Here is a 19,602-nt window from a genome sequence, read left to right as displayed (position 1 = left end):
AGGATGAGTCTGTTACATGTACATACATACATATTTCCATGATTTACACATTTCACACGCAACTTAAAATAATACTAAAGAGGAAATACAATTACAATATAAAAAATAATTATTAAAACAGCAGCATAGCTGGCAAGCGTAGTATAAATTTACATACAAGAAAAATTAGAAGTTTAGTGCAAACAAAAACAAAAAAAAAAATTTACTAAAATATAAAAAGAAAATAAAATTACCTAGAAATAAATGCATGCGCTGACAAAAAGTGCTACATACTTATATAAATTAAAACGATACGATTTGTGACTATACAAACATTTTTAATAAAGAAATGAAGAATAAATAAGAGCGCAAAAACTCATTTGTTTACAGCCAAATTCATAAAATAAAAATAAAAAAATCAAATACTTTGTAAATGAAAATTAATTATGCAAATAAATACATTAACTTTTGAGTTTTAAGCATAACGAGCGATAAACCCCGATGACTCATACAACACACACACATACATATGCAAAAGAAAAACTATGTTTTACCAGTGGCAGCAAAGGCGAACTAATAATATTTTTCATTTAAAATACGTAATATTGTACATACATATATATTTTATGCTCAGCAGTTGGTCGCCTTAATCCGTGTAAAATAAATCATTTATATGAGGCTTATAGCGCTCTAAAGTCTGGTGGTGCACACTTTTGTTGGTTGAAATGGTTACATTCATCGCGTCCTTTTATTTGCCGGTATAAAATATTCATAAGCATTTTTCATGTAGTATATTAAAAAAAAATCACACACTCACACACACATTGGAAAACAGCAAAACTCTCCTTAGTGTTACAACAAATTAGCATTAAGAGACCCTTTAAATAAAAAAGCTAAAGCAAAATTTTGTAAGCAAAAATAATGTAACTTTAAGGCATTTAAAAGAGAGGAAATATTATTATATGTTTATTTGGTGAAACAATTGCTGATAAATTGAGAAAATTATACAAAACCCAAAAACAAAAAAAAAAAGAAAAGAAAAGAAAAAGCGTAGACATTTGCTAAACTGTTACATAAATATATACAAAAATACATAAATGAATACCAAACCAACTAGTGAATGTGCATGAATTGTTGTGGAGAAGTTGGAAATGGCATGATTGAAATCCACTTGAATACAAATGCATTGTAGTTATTAGGAATGGAGTTATGAATACATAAGAATAAAACGCTTAATCATTCGATATATACATATATATATATATATTAAAAGAAAACAACAGCAAAAAAAAAAAGAAATGAACAAAAAGCTATATGAAGTGAAATGATATGAAATAAAATAAATGCATGCATACATTTAAAACATAAATAAGTGATCATCCCTGCACTACTTTCATTCAAAAAAAAATTAACGAATACAGATTATGTATGTATGTCAAACATTTTCAAGTGTAAACTCGTAAAAGTTATGTATGTATTTGTAAAGGGAGGGAATATGAGCAAAATAGTTCTAACTAATTATATATACAATACATACATAAAAAAAAAAAAACAAAAACAAATATATATATATATACATATTAAAATTAAATGAATATTTAGTATGTGAAGCGTAAAACTGAAAACTACCGTAAATCACACAAAAGAAACTAAGTAAAATCTAACGTATAGGCATACACACACACACACATACACACATACACATAAATATATATATATGATATATGAAGAGTAAAAAACAAATAAATGAGTTCTGCATTAAGTCTTTTTGTTATTATGTACATCTTATACACTACTAAAATATATTATAAAACTAGAAATACATACATACCTACATACATATATAATTATGATAAACATAACATACCTATGTCAAGAACATAACACTTTGTGCGAAATCTAAATTGACCAAAAGTGTACGCTATAATATTAAACTTATATATTAAATAGGGGATGTAAATTTGTATGTAGATACTCGTTTTGGGCTTAAATTAAAACAAAAAACAAATAACTCTAATATTTAAGCTTCACGTTTCTTTTGATTATATTGGCATAATAAAACATAAACACGATTAGTTATTTTGTAAAAGTTGTTTTATAAAATTATTTCCAAGTGAAAATGCATATTTCTTAAGTAATTCGCATTTGAGTTAGTTTTTTATGTGCGGCAAACATAGTTCGAAAACTCATTACTTGTCATATTATTTGGTAGGACCAAGTGCATTCTTCTATCTTTATCTTTTATTTTTTATTTTCACAGAATGTTTTCTAGTTTTTGCAATTGTTTGAGTTTAACAAATGAATTTCAGTTGCATTTTTATTAAAAATCGTATATAATACTAGAGCGGTATGAAAATCCCACTCTTTCTAGGACAGCAAATGATATACAGATATACACACATATATATTTTTTATTACGAAATTCTATTAGAGAGGCGCCCAGTTGGATATTGATGATTTTTTTCGCTTTATATTATAATTTTATTATAATATATATTAAAATTTTAATAATTAACTAATCTTTTTTGGAAAAAGAGAGTCTCTAAGCATTCTTATATATCTCTCATTTGTTAATTTCTTTTATGTTGTAATTATGGGCATTAGAATTATCGTGACAGTCAAATGTGATATGCATTGCATTCAAAAACCAGTAAATTTCTGTTCTGTTAGTTGTCTAACAGCAACAACAATGTCTGTCTAAGAATTGTAAACAAGTGCTTATTATTGTAGACGCATTTTCGGGTTTGATCGGGTTTGCAGTGGAAACAAATGGTCGTGATTGACTTTGATGCCGAATATACGTATGTACGTATGTATGTTTATAGTCATGCGTTTCTTACTAGCTTCGAACGCTACTACCTCAAACTCAACTAACTTTGTTTAAAAAAAGTCAGATGAAACAATTTTAAATATGTAAACTTTTCACTGTGCTTAAGACTCTGGTAGTCAACTTAAAAGCTAAATTGTTAACAGTTCAGTCCCTACTAAATTTTGTTATTATTTTGTTTCAGATTTTTTACAATATTTATTGCATCATAGAAGCGATGAAGAATTTTTTATTTTAAATAAATATATGTAATTAATGTCCTTACTAAAGTTATTTCTTCAATTGTTTTTATTTATTATTCTTTATTTATTAATTTTTTAATATTTATATCCCTTTTTGATCGTGGCACTACATATGTCGAAAGCCGAAGAGAACTTTTCTTAATATATCCGTAAAGTTAATGGGTTCTCGAACTAATCCGTATATTTATAGCAAAGGATTTTACCGTTAAATAATTCATAGGTTTTTTGATTGGTTAGTGTTAGCAATATTTGTACATTTTGTGTTTTATTATGCTTATATTTTTATAAATTGTTAAGACTTCGACGGTAGTTAAGAATTAGACTCAAAATAATTACATATTTAAAATCCATGCTCATGACAACAAGTTCACCTTCAACTAAATATGGTAAATAACACTGGTCCGGTCCCGCAGTTTCGACAAAGCTAACGTTAAATCCCATCAGCTACATAGGTAACGTAGCACTTAAGTCGTGCATTTCTACCACAGGTTAGCCTTAGCCATTGAGTGTTGAAGGCGCACTCAATGCTTTAGACCAAATAAGTGAATGTTAAGAATACACATTTTTTTACTTAAAGTATTTCATTTTGATTTCACATGAATTAAATGCGGGTATTAAAATGTGCACATTATAAATTACACTCATCACATTTTCTGAAAACACGCGAGTTCCCGTCATATATCCATTAGTTTCCTTATAACATCTCCTCACTTGCACACATACACATTGATCCTTACTCATTTAGACGCTCATATGTAGTGTAGAAAATTGTCTAAATGCATCATCGTTCAACTTCGATGTGAAAGAAAACAGTTAGGTGTTGGCGTAAAACTTCATAATAATGTAAGTGGTACATTGAGGAAAAGTTGGAGCTAGAGCCTTTCCCTTGAACCCAAAATAAAGAAGAATAAGAAGTATATATACTTATGTATTTAGAATTTTCTGTTGTACATGTTTGTATGTAGTTGTATGTAGTTTTATATGTAAATGTGTTTTTACTAAAACAAAAAGAAAAATTAAAAAAAAAAAATAAGAAAAAAATCGTATAAGAACATAGACCAATTTTCTTTTACTATGATTTTGAATAATAATAACAAACATAGACACAGTAAATTGAATTAAAAACAAAAAATACTTATATATATATATATAAACGAACGAAAAAAAATAAAAATATATAATAAAGTTGATGTAGCAAAGACGAAAATTGCAAAATGAGAACAAAACCAATACAAAAATACAGAGCAAGAGTCTAATTTAAAGTATATTCGTAATGTTACGTTAAACTAAGAATTAAAAACAAAAACAAAAAACAAAAAAATAATTACGCAAACAATTATAACAAATAATAATTGATATACTATTCTAGGAAGAATACAAACAATATTATATATATTCATATATATATATATATATATATATGAAGATATGTATACATATGTATATTAATACAAATATCCGATTAGTACTAAAAAAACAAAAAAAAAAATCGGAAAAATCAGGAAAAAGTTATATCTTCGTGTAAAGAAGATCAAACATGCAAGCATTGTAAACCACTGGTCTATCAGACCCAATAACAACAAACGAGTAAAAAGTATCGAAGATAAATACCCTGTGCGCTGAAGCAAGAGGGAATCCCAGCAATGGATTATTGCAAATGTTTTTGCTGAAAGCGAAACTTATCATATAAGAGAAAATCAATCAACAATAAATATAAAATTATTAAAAAAATGTTTAATACTTTTTTACAACGTTATGAGGAATGCCTGAGAACTATCCAAGGGTGAGAAAACTATTTTTTTATAAAGTTCGGAACATCAATTTATATAGTTTATCTCGAAACATTAAAAATTTCAAACAGTAAATAAAAATATTACGCTGCTATTATATGTAGGAAACTCAAGAACATACACTGGTGGGCAGATATGTAAATAGTGATGATTTCTTAAGCTTCGGCTATTTATTAAATTTAGTTTCTTTTAATTAATTTTTAATACGCTTTTATTTTATATGAAAATCTAGTTGTTTATGTTCTACCAAGATAAATTGTCCAAGTACTAGTCACAGAAAATTGCTTCGAAATCATTCAGTGAGACAATAAAAAAAACTAACCTCGTTATAAACGCAAAAATAACAGCCAATAATAAAGTCAACTTTGAGATTTGAGTTCATTTTTAAACTCATTTCTGATATTTTGTTAAGTTCGAGATCCATAGAGACTCAAAAAACATATAGTTTTGGACCCTCGAACGAAAACTTCGTCAACTTTAGGGTTTTACACTATCGGCATTCCAAAATGAAATTAACCAAGAGTACAGCCATATATAATATATAGAGAGGCATACATATTCTAATATACATATGCCTGCAAAAGCACGTCTAAACATTCCTAAATGAGAAACAAATTGATTAGATATTGCCTGACGTAGTACTAAGGAAGCGTTATGTGACGGTAAGCGAAACAGTTAAGCTTGCAAAGCTTTTCAAAGTTTAAAAAATGCATAGTGCTTATTTCGTATTTGCATTTGATGTGTTGCAACAATCACTCTTGAATACTAGACAGTGCATCATTTATTTTCGTGCTCCGCGGACTTGTGCGCAACGACAACACGCGAAATCGGTTCGATGCGAAATAAAATATTAATTAATGGTAGGACGTTACTTAGTGGCTATATATAATAGAGGTGAAAACGGTGAAAAACGCAAGCATTTATGGAATAGATAAGTTTTCAAAACAGGAGTATATTATTTTATTTGAAAATTATTCAAACACACGCTTACAATGAAGTTAGAAGATTTTGGCGCTGGTTGCGTCGGCGGTAAGTAAAAGCATAAAATAAATAAAAATTAAAATTAGTTTTAAATAAATTTCATTGTTATATATTTAATTTAATGAATTTGACTAAATTTTTATAATTTTTTCGCTATCGATTAACTTGTGATGCAATGTAATATACATACATATGTGTGTTTGGTTGTAAACAATTTATTTGCAAACCTGCAATTACACACTTACTAACACAACTACAGACACATACATATGCACATATGTAAGTTAATGAAATTTGAAAATTACCTTGCCTCCCGAGCAACGTTGCATTGCCGCTACACGTGTGCGGGCATCGTTTCTTTAATTGTCGTTTTTCGTCCGCCTTCACACTTGTTCAAGTTCATGACTGGCGCCCCTGATCATTTGCAGTATTTTTGGCATTTGAAATAGAAACCTACTTTCTCTGAGGCACACTTCTAATTGCGGTCGCTATCCACTCACATACATACATACATCCATACATATGTAGATATGTATGTGTGTGAACATATTCATCCCACTTACATCTGTTGATTAACATGTGGCCGCGTCGCATAAACAAATTAGTTTTTTCCTCTTTTTTCCAACAGGTGTTGAGAATTGAAGTGGAATTTTCTTAATTGTGCACATTTGTAAATGAAAAATATTAATTTATTTGTTTGTGATAATTTGTGTTCACTTAGATATTAATATACATACATAGTACGAACAGTTCGTGCTAATTTAATGCGGATTCCTTTCTGTTTTATTATATGGCCACTGTAGGTAGTCTCACTAATGTCTAGAGTCTAGTATTGTCATTTGTAGAATTTCACAAATTGTGCATATTTGAAATTTGTGTTAACCTAACCTGTCATAGCTTGAATTCCACATTAAACGTAATTTCTAAAGTTGTATAATCAGCTAAAAATTGGTGTTGATGCACTTTCAAACATCCGACGGACGCGGTCGAGTCTTTGTTTGGACCCGGAAGTTATCGAATATACGAATGAAGCTACTACCACAAAGTCAAGTTTACGTTTGGTAGAGGTCAATAAACCGTTAGTTCTTTACAATAACCATAGTTGAACACAAATAGATATGAACTAAAGTATCTATTAAAAACGAATATTGAATTTAGTCAAATTTTTAATTTTTTCTAACGTAATTTTATCATAATAAGAGAAAACTTACATGAAATCCATACTCTCCTCCAATAGGGGCATGTGGTGTACTCATCGGCCATCCGTTGGACACAATTAAAACATGGCAACAAGCTTCAAATTCATCAGTACCAAAGGCTATACGTCAAATCTATAATCGTAACAATGGGGTAAGTGCTTGTGCGCGCTTAAGTGCACAAAAATTAACTTTTGAATTCAAATATAACGACGAGTAGAAAAGCTTAATAGTCAAATAAACTTTTTAAAGTTAAATGGATTTTACAGAGGGATGCTATTTCCGTTCGTCACAACCGGTGCGATTAATTCAATACTCTTTGGGATCTATGGCAATCATTTGCGACAACTACGACGAGTCTGTCACAGTGATTATCAACGCGAACAGTTGGAGTATCAAAATATGTTCATTGCTGGATCCATTGCAGGATTTGTGCAATCTTTCATCGCATGTCCCATTGAGCTGGTGAAAGTGAGACTTCAGACACATTGTTGTGAGTGCTGGATGAAATAGAATAAAGCGGATTTTAGAATAAATATTAATTAATTTTTTTTTAATTTTTTATACACAGATTATAATGAATATATTTTCGGGCAAAGGCGTACGCCTTGGGGAGTTTTTAAAAAAGTCATAAAAGTGGACGGAGTTTCTGGCTTATACAGAGGTCTGCTACCAATGATGTGTCGGTAAATACCATTCGATGATGATTTTTATTTTTTCAAGTTATTAACTTTTTAATATTTTAATTTCACCAGCGATGTGTTTCCCTACGGTATTTATATGATGGTGTACCGTCAAACTGTTGACTTCCTGGAAACTACACCCATAGTGCAAAAACGTCGCATTAAAAATGAAGGTTCTAATGTCGACTTTCTTGTTACAACATTGGCGGGCGCTTGGGCTGGCATTCTTTCATGGGTGTGTGTGATTCCTTTCGATGTGGTAAAGACTATAATGCAAGCGGAGAGCAATAAACAATACCGCAACATAAGGCACTGTTTGGTGAAAAATTTTAAAGTAAGCATTCCTTTGCTCAATTTTGAATAAACATTTAAATACTTTATTGTTATGCTTGTTTATATAGTTGTATGGATGGCGCCGCTTATTCCGCGGTAGTTGGATGCTAGTGGTTCGTGCAATGCCGGTAAATGCAGCAACATTTTTGGGATACGAATATGCTTTGGAATGGTTTCACAAATTAAATGACTCATATATTTGAGATCGTGTAGAACTCATATACTACATAGGGATATACAAACAAATATATGACACAAAATAATATAATTGGATACCGTTATTTTTAATATTATTTGTTTCTGTTGCTTTTATTAATTTTACAAAAAAAATTGAATTTTTTATAAGTGATGCTCTTAATTTCGAAACCTTATAAAATTTATCAGATATTTTTCATATAAGTAAATAAAAATTTGAGCAAATAAATATTTTATATCAAAAAAATACCACTTTTTATTAAAAAATAAAAAAAGTTTATACATTTGGAATTATTAGCTGTTTTTATTGTACGCACTCTGCTGTCATTACAGTCAATGGCAAACGCTCTGAGCTAAAAAAGAAATGCCAAATCTTTTTGAACTGTATTTCATTGGCAACTCTGGCGCAAAGAAGAAGTCAACAAACGAAAAAACAATGCACAACACAACGAAGCAAAAACCAAAACAAAAACGAAAAGTTGAGTAGAAAAGTCGAAATAGAATGAGATACAAAGCAAAGTGGCGTTAATAATATCAGCGAAGTTTGCTACTGAAATGAATCCAAAGAGGCGGAGGAGCCGACGGAATGAATCATTTGTACAACGCGAATGTTGGGAAGTTTAGAGCAGAGTCATCGTGTATGGTGTACGTCTTCGCGATTGAATCGTTAGTTAATTTTTTGGGTGGCGGTGAACGCCAGTGTACAGCGGAGTAACGTGGCGTATATTAAATAAAAATTAAAATTATTTTTCTACTAGCTTCTTTTGTGTTGCTTAATTATGTAGAATGTGATTTGCTAACAAGATATTTTGCTATATTATTTAGTGCGGTTTAAATCGATTCGCTTAATGATATATATAATCTGTGAAAAATGCCTATAGTTAGAGTGCTCGAAGGAGGGGTAGACAAAGAGAATCAAAATATGAGAAAAGAAACCAAAATATATTTGAAATATATTAGAAACAAGTGTAAAACAGTTTTGTGGAAAACAATAAGCATATAGTAATCAAAAAACAAATGAATATACAATTGCGTGCATATTTGTATTAATATAAAGATTGTTACAAAACCAATATTGATACCAGATTTGACAAAATAATCCATAATTATGTAAATTGATTTAAAGTTAATGGCAAAGCCAAGTTTTGCGAAACCCATTTACCGTCCTCCCTTGTTAAAATTACTGTGCCTTTAAAACAAAAACTTCACTTAATCTTTGTCCACATTTTGTTGAGCTGCGTTCAAAGCCTTATTAAAAGAATTTGTGTAGTTATTTTTTACACTTAACTATACGTATTCCGCAACCACTCAGAGAAGTGGAAACTTGTTTGGGAAACCGAATCTTCTACAACAAAACACCTCAAAGATGTCGTCACTAAAGGTTGCTGTTCGTGTTCGCCCCTTCAATGCGCGGTACGTAACTTCATTTACATATTTGCATGCATAGTTAGCTTGTATGTATGTGCTAATTTTAATACACAGTAGCTCCAATTTTAAATCAAACCAAGTTCATTATAAAAAAATAGATATACATTAGGAAATAGAGGTTATAATTAGGTAATGCCTAATTAACAGCGAAACATGTCTAATGTACACATATGTCAAGCATATCTGCAAATTTTAACCTCGTTAATTATGTGTGCTTTATTTATTTGTTCATATATATGTATGTATGTATATGTATATTTATGTACATATGTGGTTTATATTAAAAAAAAAAACATTTTTTGAATGGAAAACCTAAGCAGAAACATATGTTTTTTTATATTTTATATTTTTTGGTATTTTATATTTGGTATAATTTTACTGATCCATGATTATTGGATACAAATAATTTTTTTATCTAATAAGTAGTATATGAAAAAATATTTACCAATTATGTGAGGAAAATCATTGCGGGTAGTGGAATTCCGACCATAAAGATTTCTACATTTTGACTACGTTTCTGTCATGATAAAGCTTATAAAAGTATTCTCTAACATAGTTTATATACATACATAGGTTATCATACCTTTGTGAACTTTTATTATAAAACATTTTTTTAAATAGTTTATTGACGTATTATTGATGTAAGATCACAATCATTGAATCTAATCTTAATGTTTAGAATTTTGACTAATCAGCGTTTTAAATAAAACACCTGCAAGCTTTATTTTATTTTGTATGCAAATAAAACAAATATGTAGTCATAACTAATGTTGCTACGATGACAGTTTTTACATCTAGTTGATCTGATAACGGGTTTATGGAACCATTATTAACCTGAATTCTCCACCATGCACTTTGAAATCTTAGAAAGGAAACTTATTTTGGCCTAATTTTATTAAACTTATTAATATTAAGTAATTTAACATAAAAATAACTTTGCTACTTTTTTATTTATTAATGACCAAAAATGTTATAACAAAAAAGTATACATACACATATGGACATATTTACACATGTCTGTCGTGATATTATATCATTTAAAAGTCCGTTAAGTACTTAAAATAGATTTTATTAAAATATAAATCTGCCATTGCGAAAATTTAATACAAGTATCATATTTAATTATAGTGAAATCGATATGGATGCTCAGCTCATTGTGCAAATGGATGGCAAGAAAACACGCCTCTTAAAACCAAAATTGCAATCCATACGCGACGTTGGACGCGATAATCATCATGACTTCACATTCGACTACTCTTACTGGTCATTTGATGAGCATGACAGTCACTTTGCAACGCAAGAAGAGGTTTACAACGATCTGGGCACAGATGTCATCGACTGTGCTTACGAAGGTGAGTAAAACAAATGTTGAGCATAGAAAGGAGCAGTGATTTGTATTTAATTGCATAACTATGTGAACTGAATTGCAATGTAATGCATGGTAGAGTCACACTTTGCACGTACGTTGTCGAATAACATGGAAACGTGTGCGTATGAATTTTAGTAAAAAAATGGCAAAAAAATTAAAAAGAGTTACTTGTCGCCATCGTGTGACATACAGATAAGTACTTGCAGACTGTATATCGAAAACGTATTATTTGAATTTAGTTAGGTTTATTAGATTTAAAATTTAAAGTTTAGGGAATCTTCTTCGTAAAAATTAAAAAAAAAAGAAATAGTCTGGATACTGAAGAGTTTTCCCAACGAATGTGGGGCTACGCAACGGGCACAAACCTGGAATTTTTGCCACTGAGCAGCTGCCAACAAAGCTCAAATTATTAATATAATGTTTTATATTTGTACAATATCGTTTCGCAGGCCTAATGGGCAGTTGGAATATTTATTAAAATACATGAGTACTTTAGTGTTATTGTCACTTAAGAATCATATAAGAATCCTAATTATGAAATGGAAGAGTTCCAATTAGCAATTAGTAAAGAAAACATCACCTAAACGTTTCTTCCGAATCAAATCAAAACCACCCCAGATAAATTACTCGTAATTTCAATATATCATACTGATCTCCATTGTTTATGCATATGTTTGTTTGAATATTTATTACTGTGAAAGCATTAGCTCATTCACAAACAGTTTTTTTTTTTTTAAGAAAAACGAATAAATTAATAAAATTAGCTGACAAATCGCTTTTGCGTGTCTATAATTTTGTGTCGAATGCCACATTTTCCTTACTTTTTATTATACTTCTAAAACTCTCTCCATTTCATGTTTGGTGATCGTTTAATTGCATAGCACCACAATGACAATTGAGAGAGCCCTCAGATGAGATCATACTATCATTAACAAGTTTGCGTTGATTTTTTTGTGATTTAAGTTAGCATTCAAAATAGAATATCCATGGCAGACTAGATGAAATATTAAGATAATCATTTTAAATGCGATATATACATACATATATATTTTTATAGAAGTAGAAATTTTTAAGAAAATGTCTACCATTTAGTCATCATTACCATTTTTGTCGACGTTATAGCTTTTAAAAATAAAAATAAAAAATATTCTAATAAAAAAGAAAAATAAGTAGGCTAACGAACTTGTTCCTCCTACTGACAAACAGTTGTAGAAAAGGTAGGAAATAAAGAAAAACGTCTTGTACTTGAATAACCTGAATATAAAAAGCGTGTGACTGAAATTTCGTTGCGCTTTTCCCCACATAAACAACAAAGTAATTTCGGCATAAACCAGAAAATATTTACATGTGTATATACATACAAATATATGTATATATTTTTAAGTTACACAATGATAAACAAATATTTTCATAAATTTATTATTTGTTTTAATTAAAAAGACTGAAAGCAGTATAACAAGCTTGATAGTAATATAACCGAAAACACCTTGATTTCTATTAAATTTCTTATATGTACAACGAAAACTTCCTTCCCATTAGTATTTTCCGTTAACTTTTTTGTACCGTTACAACATAGTATTGTTTAAATTAAGAACTGCAACTAAGCAGCAATGTTTTAATAACGATACAGGCGCTCTTTGAAGCATCACTAGAAGACTCATGTTCCCACAATGGATACATTGGCGATTGTATTCATACTAAGCAATTCGATATATTTCATTATATACTCTGCAATGCTTGCCTATAACGCGCGGTTGTGTCTGATGTTTGAGCCTTTTTGCACTTTTTCGTAAATTAGGTTAGTTTTAACGCTCATTATAATGTAATAACTTGTATATAGTAGTAGATATACATACATTCATATAAATATATATGTAAGTACCATACATTTTGCTATTACATGGCACGTACATACAAAAATTACAATATTTGGCTATGCGAAAAAGATGTACGTGTTGGATTCAGTGCGTTGTTTTAGACACCGCCATGCTTCCGCACTTTCGCTGGCCCACTTGAAGCTGATATTGCGAATAATCTAAGTATATACATACATACAAATGGTTGGAAATACGAGTAGGTACATAGTATCTTCAATTGTATGCCTTATTAGCAAATACGCATGCGCAATTCGAAGTGAGGATTTTACACTACTGTGATTGCAATCTAAAAACTGCCTAATTATAAATAGCTAAACACATAAATGTTTTTTTATGAATATTTTTCTTAATTTTTACTGTATTATATTTTTCAGGCTATAATGCGTGCGTATTTGCCTATGGTCAAACTGGTTCGGGAAAAACATTTACCATGATGGGTACACCTGATAATCCGGGATTAATACCACGCATCTGCCAAGAATTGTTTGCGCGCATGCGTGTTGGTCAAGAGTCGGGTACCGGCTACAAAACTCACGCCAGTTACTTGGAAATTTACAATGAACGTGTCAAGGATTTACTGGGACCACATAGTGCAGGCCACGGATTGCGCGTGCGTGAGCATCGTACGTTGGGACCATACGTCGAAAATCTCTCACAGCACGCCGTTTCAAATTTTGAGGAAATTCAGGTATGCACTTTCATATTCGAATGTGAATTGCAACACAATTTTAATATTGTTATTGATTATCGTTGTTCCTACAGGAATGCATTGCGCGCGGCAATATTCAGCGCACCACTGCCAGTACAAATATGAATGATACTAGTAGTCGCAGTCATGCCATTTTCACTATAACTTTTGTACAAGCCGTTTTTATGAATGACATGCCCAGTGAAACGGTTTCCAAAATCCATTTGGTAGATTTGGCAGGCAGGTAAGTGTGTCGATATTTGCAAATAATATACTTCTAGCTTTTAAATACACATTTGACATTTTTACAGTGAACGCGCGAATGCTACTGGCGCCACTGGTCAACGTCTCAAAGAGGGAGCGCATATCAACAAATCACTAGTGACACTGGGTAGCGTAATATCTGCCTTAGCCGAACAAACAAGCACCACCACAGTTACGTTGGCCAGTAGTCCTGCACAAACAAAACGTGTTCTCTACATTCCGTACCGTGATTCCATACTCACATGGCTTCTCAAGGATAGTTTAGGTGGTAATAGTAAAACCATTATGATAGCCGCACTCTCGCCAGCCGATTGTAACTACAGTGAAACGCTAAGCACATTGCGCTATGCCAATCGTGCGAAGAACATTATTAACAAACCAACAATTAACGAAGATACAAATGTTAAATTGATACGCGAACTACGCGAGGAGATCAACAAACTGAAATCCATGTTAAATGGCGATATTGTGAGTACAAAATACACACAAATGAAATTATTTGATTTGCTAACACTTTATTTTCTTATTAGAACACTGTACAGCCGTCGTTGAAAGTGCTGGAAGATCTGCAAAAGAAGGAGGCACAAGAGAAAGTTTTGACCGAAGAATGGACTGAGAAATGGAAGGAAGCACAATCGATTTTGCAGGAGCAGAAAAGTTTGGGCCTGCGCAAGTCAGGTCTCGGCGTCGTTTTAGACTCGGAGATGCCACATCTGATCGGTATACATAATGATGTCACCACTGGTGTAACCTTATACAGCTTAAAGGTATTTTTTTATACAAAATGTGTTAATTCGCTCCAAAATAGTAAAATAATTAAACAAATTTTATTATGTGCTTTGTAGGAGGGTGAAACACTAATCGGCACTGATGATTCGGAAACGCCACAAGATATCGAACTTGTTGGCGATGGTATATGTGCACAACATTGTCGAATTATACTGCAAGACGGTATCGTCACATTACATCCGCATCCCGGTGCGCAATGTTGGCTCAATGCTCACCTCATCGATGAGCCAACACATATATCGCAGGGCGACATTATCTTGCTGGGACGTACTAATATTTTCCGTTTCAACAATCCAGCCGAAGCGGCAAAGCTGCGCAAAGATTTGAGCCGTTCACAACTCGACATGTCGCGTTTATCTTTGATTACGTCATCGCGTGAAAATTTGCTGACCTCCAGTTTTTATTCGGAAGAAGACTCGATGAGCGGTAGCATGAATGCGTCACCATTTAAACGACCCGAACGCCAGTACTATCCAACCAAACCAATGTCACGCGACGATCCGGAATTACAAGATGAAAATCGCAAAATACTCGATACAATTGAGAATGCCTTAAAGCAGCTGAATATTGTTAGTATGAGCAACAGAAATGTTGAATATATACTACATTGCTCTATATTATTTTAAAAATGTTTCAATTTAAAATTTTTATGCTTTTAATAGGAGCGCGTGCAAATGCATGATCAATATAAGGCGAAAGTGCGAAAACTGACCGATGAGCTGAAACGCTTAGAAACCGAAGAAATGGACAAATTAGAGATTTTGCGTTGTCACGAACAAGAGCTAATTGCCAGAAAAGATATGCTACTGTGGGAGAAAAATAATGAAAAAGTGCAGGTGAGTAACTAATTTAGTTGATGGTTAATTCATAGTTAAAAATGGGGACATTATTGTCCATATTGTTTCAATTAACAACTTGCGAGAGCAGAAAATAGTTAAGAGTTTATTTAAAATTCGTAAAAATTACAGAATGAATTTTGTATAATTTTAGGTTATGTGAGGCACCGCTGTAAAGTGCGCATTTTTAGTTTTTTTTCAAAAATATATCCAATTAAATACTTTTTTAAATGCTTTGCACTTGTTATACGCTTTGTATTAAATATGAAGTGTGTTGTTATTTATGTGATCTAACTATTTTTAGAACAGTAAGTTCGTCAATTTCGATGCTTTTAAGTTCATTGCTTAGTATAATTATGCAGTTATTTGTTATTGTATTTATTTTCCCAATCGGTTTTATTAGCGGCAAATTATTAAAACAAAACAAATCAAAAAAATGTTATTTCTTTCATTTTGAATATTGTTTATAATATAATTTTTTTTTATTTATTGCTTAATTTTATTTTGTTTATTTTATGCTTTATTTAATTTTTCCGTTTTAGATTGATATTGTCTGTAGACAAATAGCAGCATTTCAAACTCAGCTTGATTCAAAGAAACGAGATTTTTCCGAATATGTTGCGAAAGAATTGCAGGAACTGCAAGACTGTGGCAAATTAGACGAGGTGTGTTCCCTAATAAAATATAACAATATGTATATGTATATATAAGTGGTATCGTTTGTTATAATGGAAAGAACATTCATACTTATGTTTAAACATGGAAATTAAATATTTTATGTTACTAAACTCGTAAATGATAAAATTTTTATATTTCTAGATTGGCATGAAAATAGAAGAGTTCACGCCTTTGTCGGATCAATTGTTACTGCAAGTTGCGGATTCTCTAGACTTATTTGCATCACAATTTATTAAGGACACAGTTAAGAGAAATGTAAGTTCATTCCACCTATTCTTCTTGTGTTTTATGTTACTAACACGTTTTTTGCTTACAGAATGACGAAATTCGAAAATTGGATGAAAAAATCATGGAGAAAGAGTGTATTTTGAATGCCAGTACAAAGAAAATTGCTCAAGTAGATGAAAAAATTTTACAAATACAACAACAATTAGAGAAATTACAGAATGAACGCATGGAAAATGAAAGCAACTCAGAGGCTATGCGACAGAAAAAGCACGAGTAATTTGAAAACATGCCTTTAATAGAAATTCTTACGTAACTCATTTAATAACTCTTATTTCAATTAACAGAATGAATTTAAATTTATCGAAAGCCACTTCCACAAACACCGATGATTCTAATCTAGCCAGTGATACCTACCATACAGCGCAATCGAATATTTCAATTAACTCTCCGACGATTGTCGACGATCAGATTAGTCCATTAAGTACTCTCTCTGCGACATCAGCCGATTTAGATGATACAAGTACCACAGAGAGAGGTATATTTTCAAGTGTATCAATTATAAGCAATCCCTCAGAGTCTAGAGAGGTGGGCAACAATAGTTTAATGCCTAATTCAGCTTCGCCAAAGGCTATAATGAGCGATAGCGGTGTATATTTGGATTCGGTGAGAACGACGCAACAGCAGTATTACAATGATTTCGTTACCAGCAGAGCTAAAGACAATAACAATAGACTTAACGAAGAGTCTGGCTTAAACGATGGCGTTTTAACGACCGCAAACTCTACATTCAATGGCACAAGTGTACGCACATCCGATGAGGATAGCGCATCATGTTCGTCATGTGAAATGGGACGCAACTCGGATGTACCGCGACCATATTGCTCTATGCATGCGCTAAGACGTAAAATCGCCAATCAGAAGGCCTTAATAATGAAGAATCTCGAAATGAATGTAAGCAAGTCGCAACTAGATGAACAAATTGTGGAACTACAGGAACTTCAACGTAGACTTATTGCAATGGAAAAGGAATTGCTTGAATCGCCGGGCGATTGCATTGCTGAAGGTGATCAGTGTGGTACATGCTTTCAACGTGATAATGACATAAACTGCGAGCTAAGTGTGAATGATTGTATGGAAGAGTCCTCTTATGTGCCCAGCATGACACGATCTTGCCCGTCAATGAGAGATTTTCGTATGTATAATTGCATTTGTTTTAGCTTTAGTTAATATTGATCGTGAATTATTGTGTTGTTTTAAAGCCGAAGGCGAACACTACATTACTATACCGAGCTTTGTGATACGCGGCGCAGGCAAAAAAACACATTATGAGTATGAAGTGCGCATCACGCTCCCTGATGGTAAACTAAATATATTGCGTCGCTACAGCCGCTTCAGAGAATTACACTTGAGTATGAAGCATTGCTATGGAGCAAAAGTAAGTATAGCTTAATCAAAATAAACAGCACAATTAAATAAAACTAATGAAATATGTATTATTTGCACACTAGATCAGCGCCCTACCCTTTCCAAGACGTGAGATATTCTCCTCGAACAGTGAATCGGTGGCCAAGCATCGAAGGCGACTACTCGAACTTTATTTGCGACGTTTGTTTGTAGTCTGCACGAAAATTCCTCAATGCCCCATTTATGAGGGACCCGGCGGGCCGGGCCTCACCCGTGCTACTCTGTCTCAGCTGTCTCCTTTTTTCAAGAAAGGTTTGTTCGAGAACGGCAAGCACGGGACGGGATAATAGTTACTCTACTGCTAAATTACATCCTGCCTATAGTATGCCTTTTAATTTATATTTACTATTTGTTAAGTTATGTTTACTTTGAAAGGTAATACATAATATGTATGTCACAATTAAAAACTCTGATATATGTATAAACTAAAGTGTTCCTCAATTTCATATTTACGAATATTTACTTTTTTCCCTCTAATGAGATTGTGATGTATGTAATTTGTCGACTTGTAGTAAAACTGCATGTTTCAAAATGGTAATCAAAAATTAGAAAAAAGTTTAAAATGTATGCCAATTATTTTCTATTAACATTTAGTAGAAAATATTAATAATTATTGTATTTGTTTAAAAGTTTATTATGATAAAAAAACAAATTGGAGCAATAAAAAGCGAACATTATGAAATAACTCCAAAAGAAATTGCTGTAAATTGAAATTTATTTTCGTGACAATTCTAAACTGTAACACAGCATCAGAATATGCCTTATGAGTCAAATACATTACGCCGATAACTGCAATACTGAACTGAAATGTGGTCTTTATTGTTATGGGTGTAATATATTGAGAACTCTGAACATTTGAAACTTTAAAGTGACATTCGGTCGTACGTTTAATGTAAAACATATTTACGCAATAAAAGAGTGAAACGAAACAATAATTTGTACATATTTATGCATACATATTTTATAAGATGAAAACCCAAAACAAACTGTGATTAATCTCTCGATATTACGGCGAAAATGAAAATTTATAAATGTCAGTGCAATTAAATGTACACAGAGTACGTACATTTAGATGAACACCAGCAAAAAGTGTATTACAAAAAAACTTGCGTGTGGCATGGTTCTGTGAAAATGGTAAAGCATTTAAAACCACTAATGTTGATACTAAACTTTACTTAAAGTCTTTATTGTCTTTAAAATTTTCTATATTAAAATATTTATAATTTAAACACATACTATGAAGTAAAAAAAGTAAAATATCAATTAATATTAAAAGGTGGGCAGCAAGGATTTAGCAGTAGAGCAAAAGCAGACACTCGTTGTCAAACAATACTAATAGATAATAATACTAAATAATAATAGTTAATTAAATTTACTCATGTATGGATGAATGAAGTTAACAGTAACAGTAAATATAGTGTACATACATACAATTAGTTGTAAAATAATTAAAATATACTATGTAAAATATTGTGACATTGTATAAATTGTTGGCACACGCTTTCAAAGTGACTCGAAAACTTTTTTTTCTTTGTATCGTCAAGTTACCAACCGCAGCATATGTTCATTTCAACATTAAGCTTTCGCTTTTGCTTTCATATTATTAAAACATGAAACGATAAAACCTGTACAAAAGTGCATAATAATTTGTAAATAAAAAGTGCTTTCAAACCTTACCCCTAAATGGTATAATTTTTAAATTAAAAAATGAAATATGACTTCTATACAAAGAAGCAAGCATAATTATTGTATTAC

General features: G+C 31.5%; 2 protein-coding genes and 1 long non-coding RNA gene across 7 annotated transcripts; 2 read left to right on the top strand and 1 right to left on the bottom strand.

The window, feature by feature from the left end:
* Window positions 1-5,149: 5,149 nt before the first annotated feature.
* Slc25a45_0 (solute carrier family 25 member 45) lies at window positions 5,150-8,890 on the top strand. 5 transcript variants are annotated; one of them, XM_054226466.1, is made up of 6 exons: window positions 5,150-5,500; window positions 7,057-7,169; window positions 7,285-7,508; window positions 7,587-7,701; window positions 7,771-8,032; window positions 8,100-8,890. In XM_054226466.1, exons 2-6 carry the CDS (start codon window positions 7,165-7,167, stop codon window positions 8,232-8,234), a joined length of 741 nt encoding a protein of 246 aa, XP_054082441.1. In that variant the 5' UTR covers window positions 5,150-5,500; window positions 7,057-7,164; the 3' UTR covers window positions 8,235-8,890. The 5 variants fall into 5 exon arrangements, with proteins under 5 accessions (XP_054082441.1, XP_054082424.1, XP_011181031.1 ...); XM_054226449.1 differs by lacking the exon at window positions 5,150-5,500 and adding an exon at window positions 5,524-5,867; XM_011182729.3 differs by lacking the exon at window positions 5,150-5,500 and adding an exon at window positions 5,526-5,867 and having other exon boundaries at window positions 7,268-7,508.
* Window positions 6,335-7,273, bottom strand: LOC128920087 (uncharacterized). The gene is made up of 3 exons (XR_008470216.1): window positions 7,031-7,273; window positions 6,557-6,951; window positions 6,335-6,472 (listed from the first exon to the last, which is right to left on the bottom strand). It is a non-coding gene; the product is annotated as an uncharacterized LOC128920087 (long non-coding RNA).
* LOC105211349 (kinesin-like protein Klp98A) lies at window positions 8,888-19,271 on the top strand. The gene is made up of 14 exons (XM_011182731.3): window positions 8,888-9,639; window positions 10,783-11,006; window positions 13,275-13,588; window positions 13,663-13,832; window positions 13,900-14,320; window positions 14,383-14,619; window positions 14,698-15,210; window positions 15,304-15,477; window positions 16,020-16,142; window positions 16,297-16,410; window positions 16,472-16,656; window positions 16,728-17,575; window positions 17,643-17,818; window positions 17,892-19,271. Exons 1-14 carry the CDS (start codon window positions 9,593-9,595, stop codon window positions 18,132-18,134), a joined length of 3,789 nt encoding a protein of 1,262 aa, XP_011181033.2. The 5' UTR covers window positions 8,888-9,592; the 3' UTR covers window positions 18,135-19,271.
* Window positions 19,272-19,602: the final 331 nt, after the last annotated feature.

This window comes from Zeugodacus cucurbitae, chromosome 2, assembly GCF_028554725.1.
Source record: "Zeugodacus cucurbitae isolate PBARC_wt_2022May chromosome 2, idZeuCucr1.2, whole genome shotgun sequence".
Taxonomy (NCBI): domain Eukaryota; kingdom Metazoa; phylum Arthropoda; class Insecta; order Diptera; family Tephritidae; genus Zeugodacus; species Zeugodacus cucurbitae.
Note: the sequence above shows the minus strand (reverse complement) of the source record. Positions and strands in the feature narration are given on the sequence as shown.

Bases quoted from the DNA above. Each gene is read 5' to 3' on its own strand.
- LOC105211349 (XM_011182731.3), top strand. From the start codon at position 9,593: ATGTCGTCACTAAAGGTTGCTGTTCGTGTTCGCCCCTTCAATGCGCG. The intron at 13,589-13,662 runs GTATGCACTTTC...TTGTTCCTACAG, and splicing joins CAAATTTTGAGGAAATTCAG to GAATGCATTGCGCGCGGCAA. The intron at 16,657-16,727 runs GTAATTTGAAAA...TTCAATTAACAG, and splicing joins ATGCGACAGAAAAAGCACGA to AATGAATTTAAATTTATCGA.
- Slc25a45_0 (XM_011182729.3), top strand. From the start codon at position 5,831: ATGAAGTTAGAAGATTTTGGCGCTGGTTGCGTCGGCG. The intron at 5,868-7,056 runs GTAAGTAAAAGC...CTCCTCCAATAG, and splicing joins TGGCGCTGGTTGCGTCGGCG to GGGCATGTGGTGTACTCATC. The intron at 7,702-7,770 runs GTAAATACCATT...TAATTTCACCAG, and splicing joins CTGCTACCAATGATGTGTCG to CGATGTGTTTCCCTACGGTA.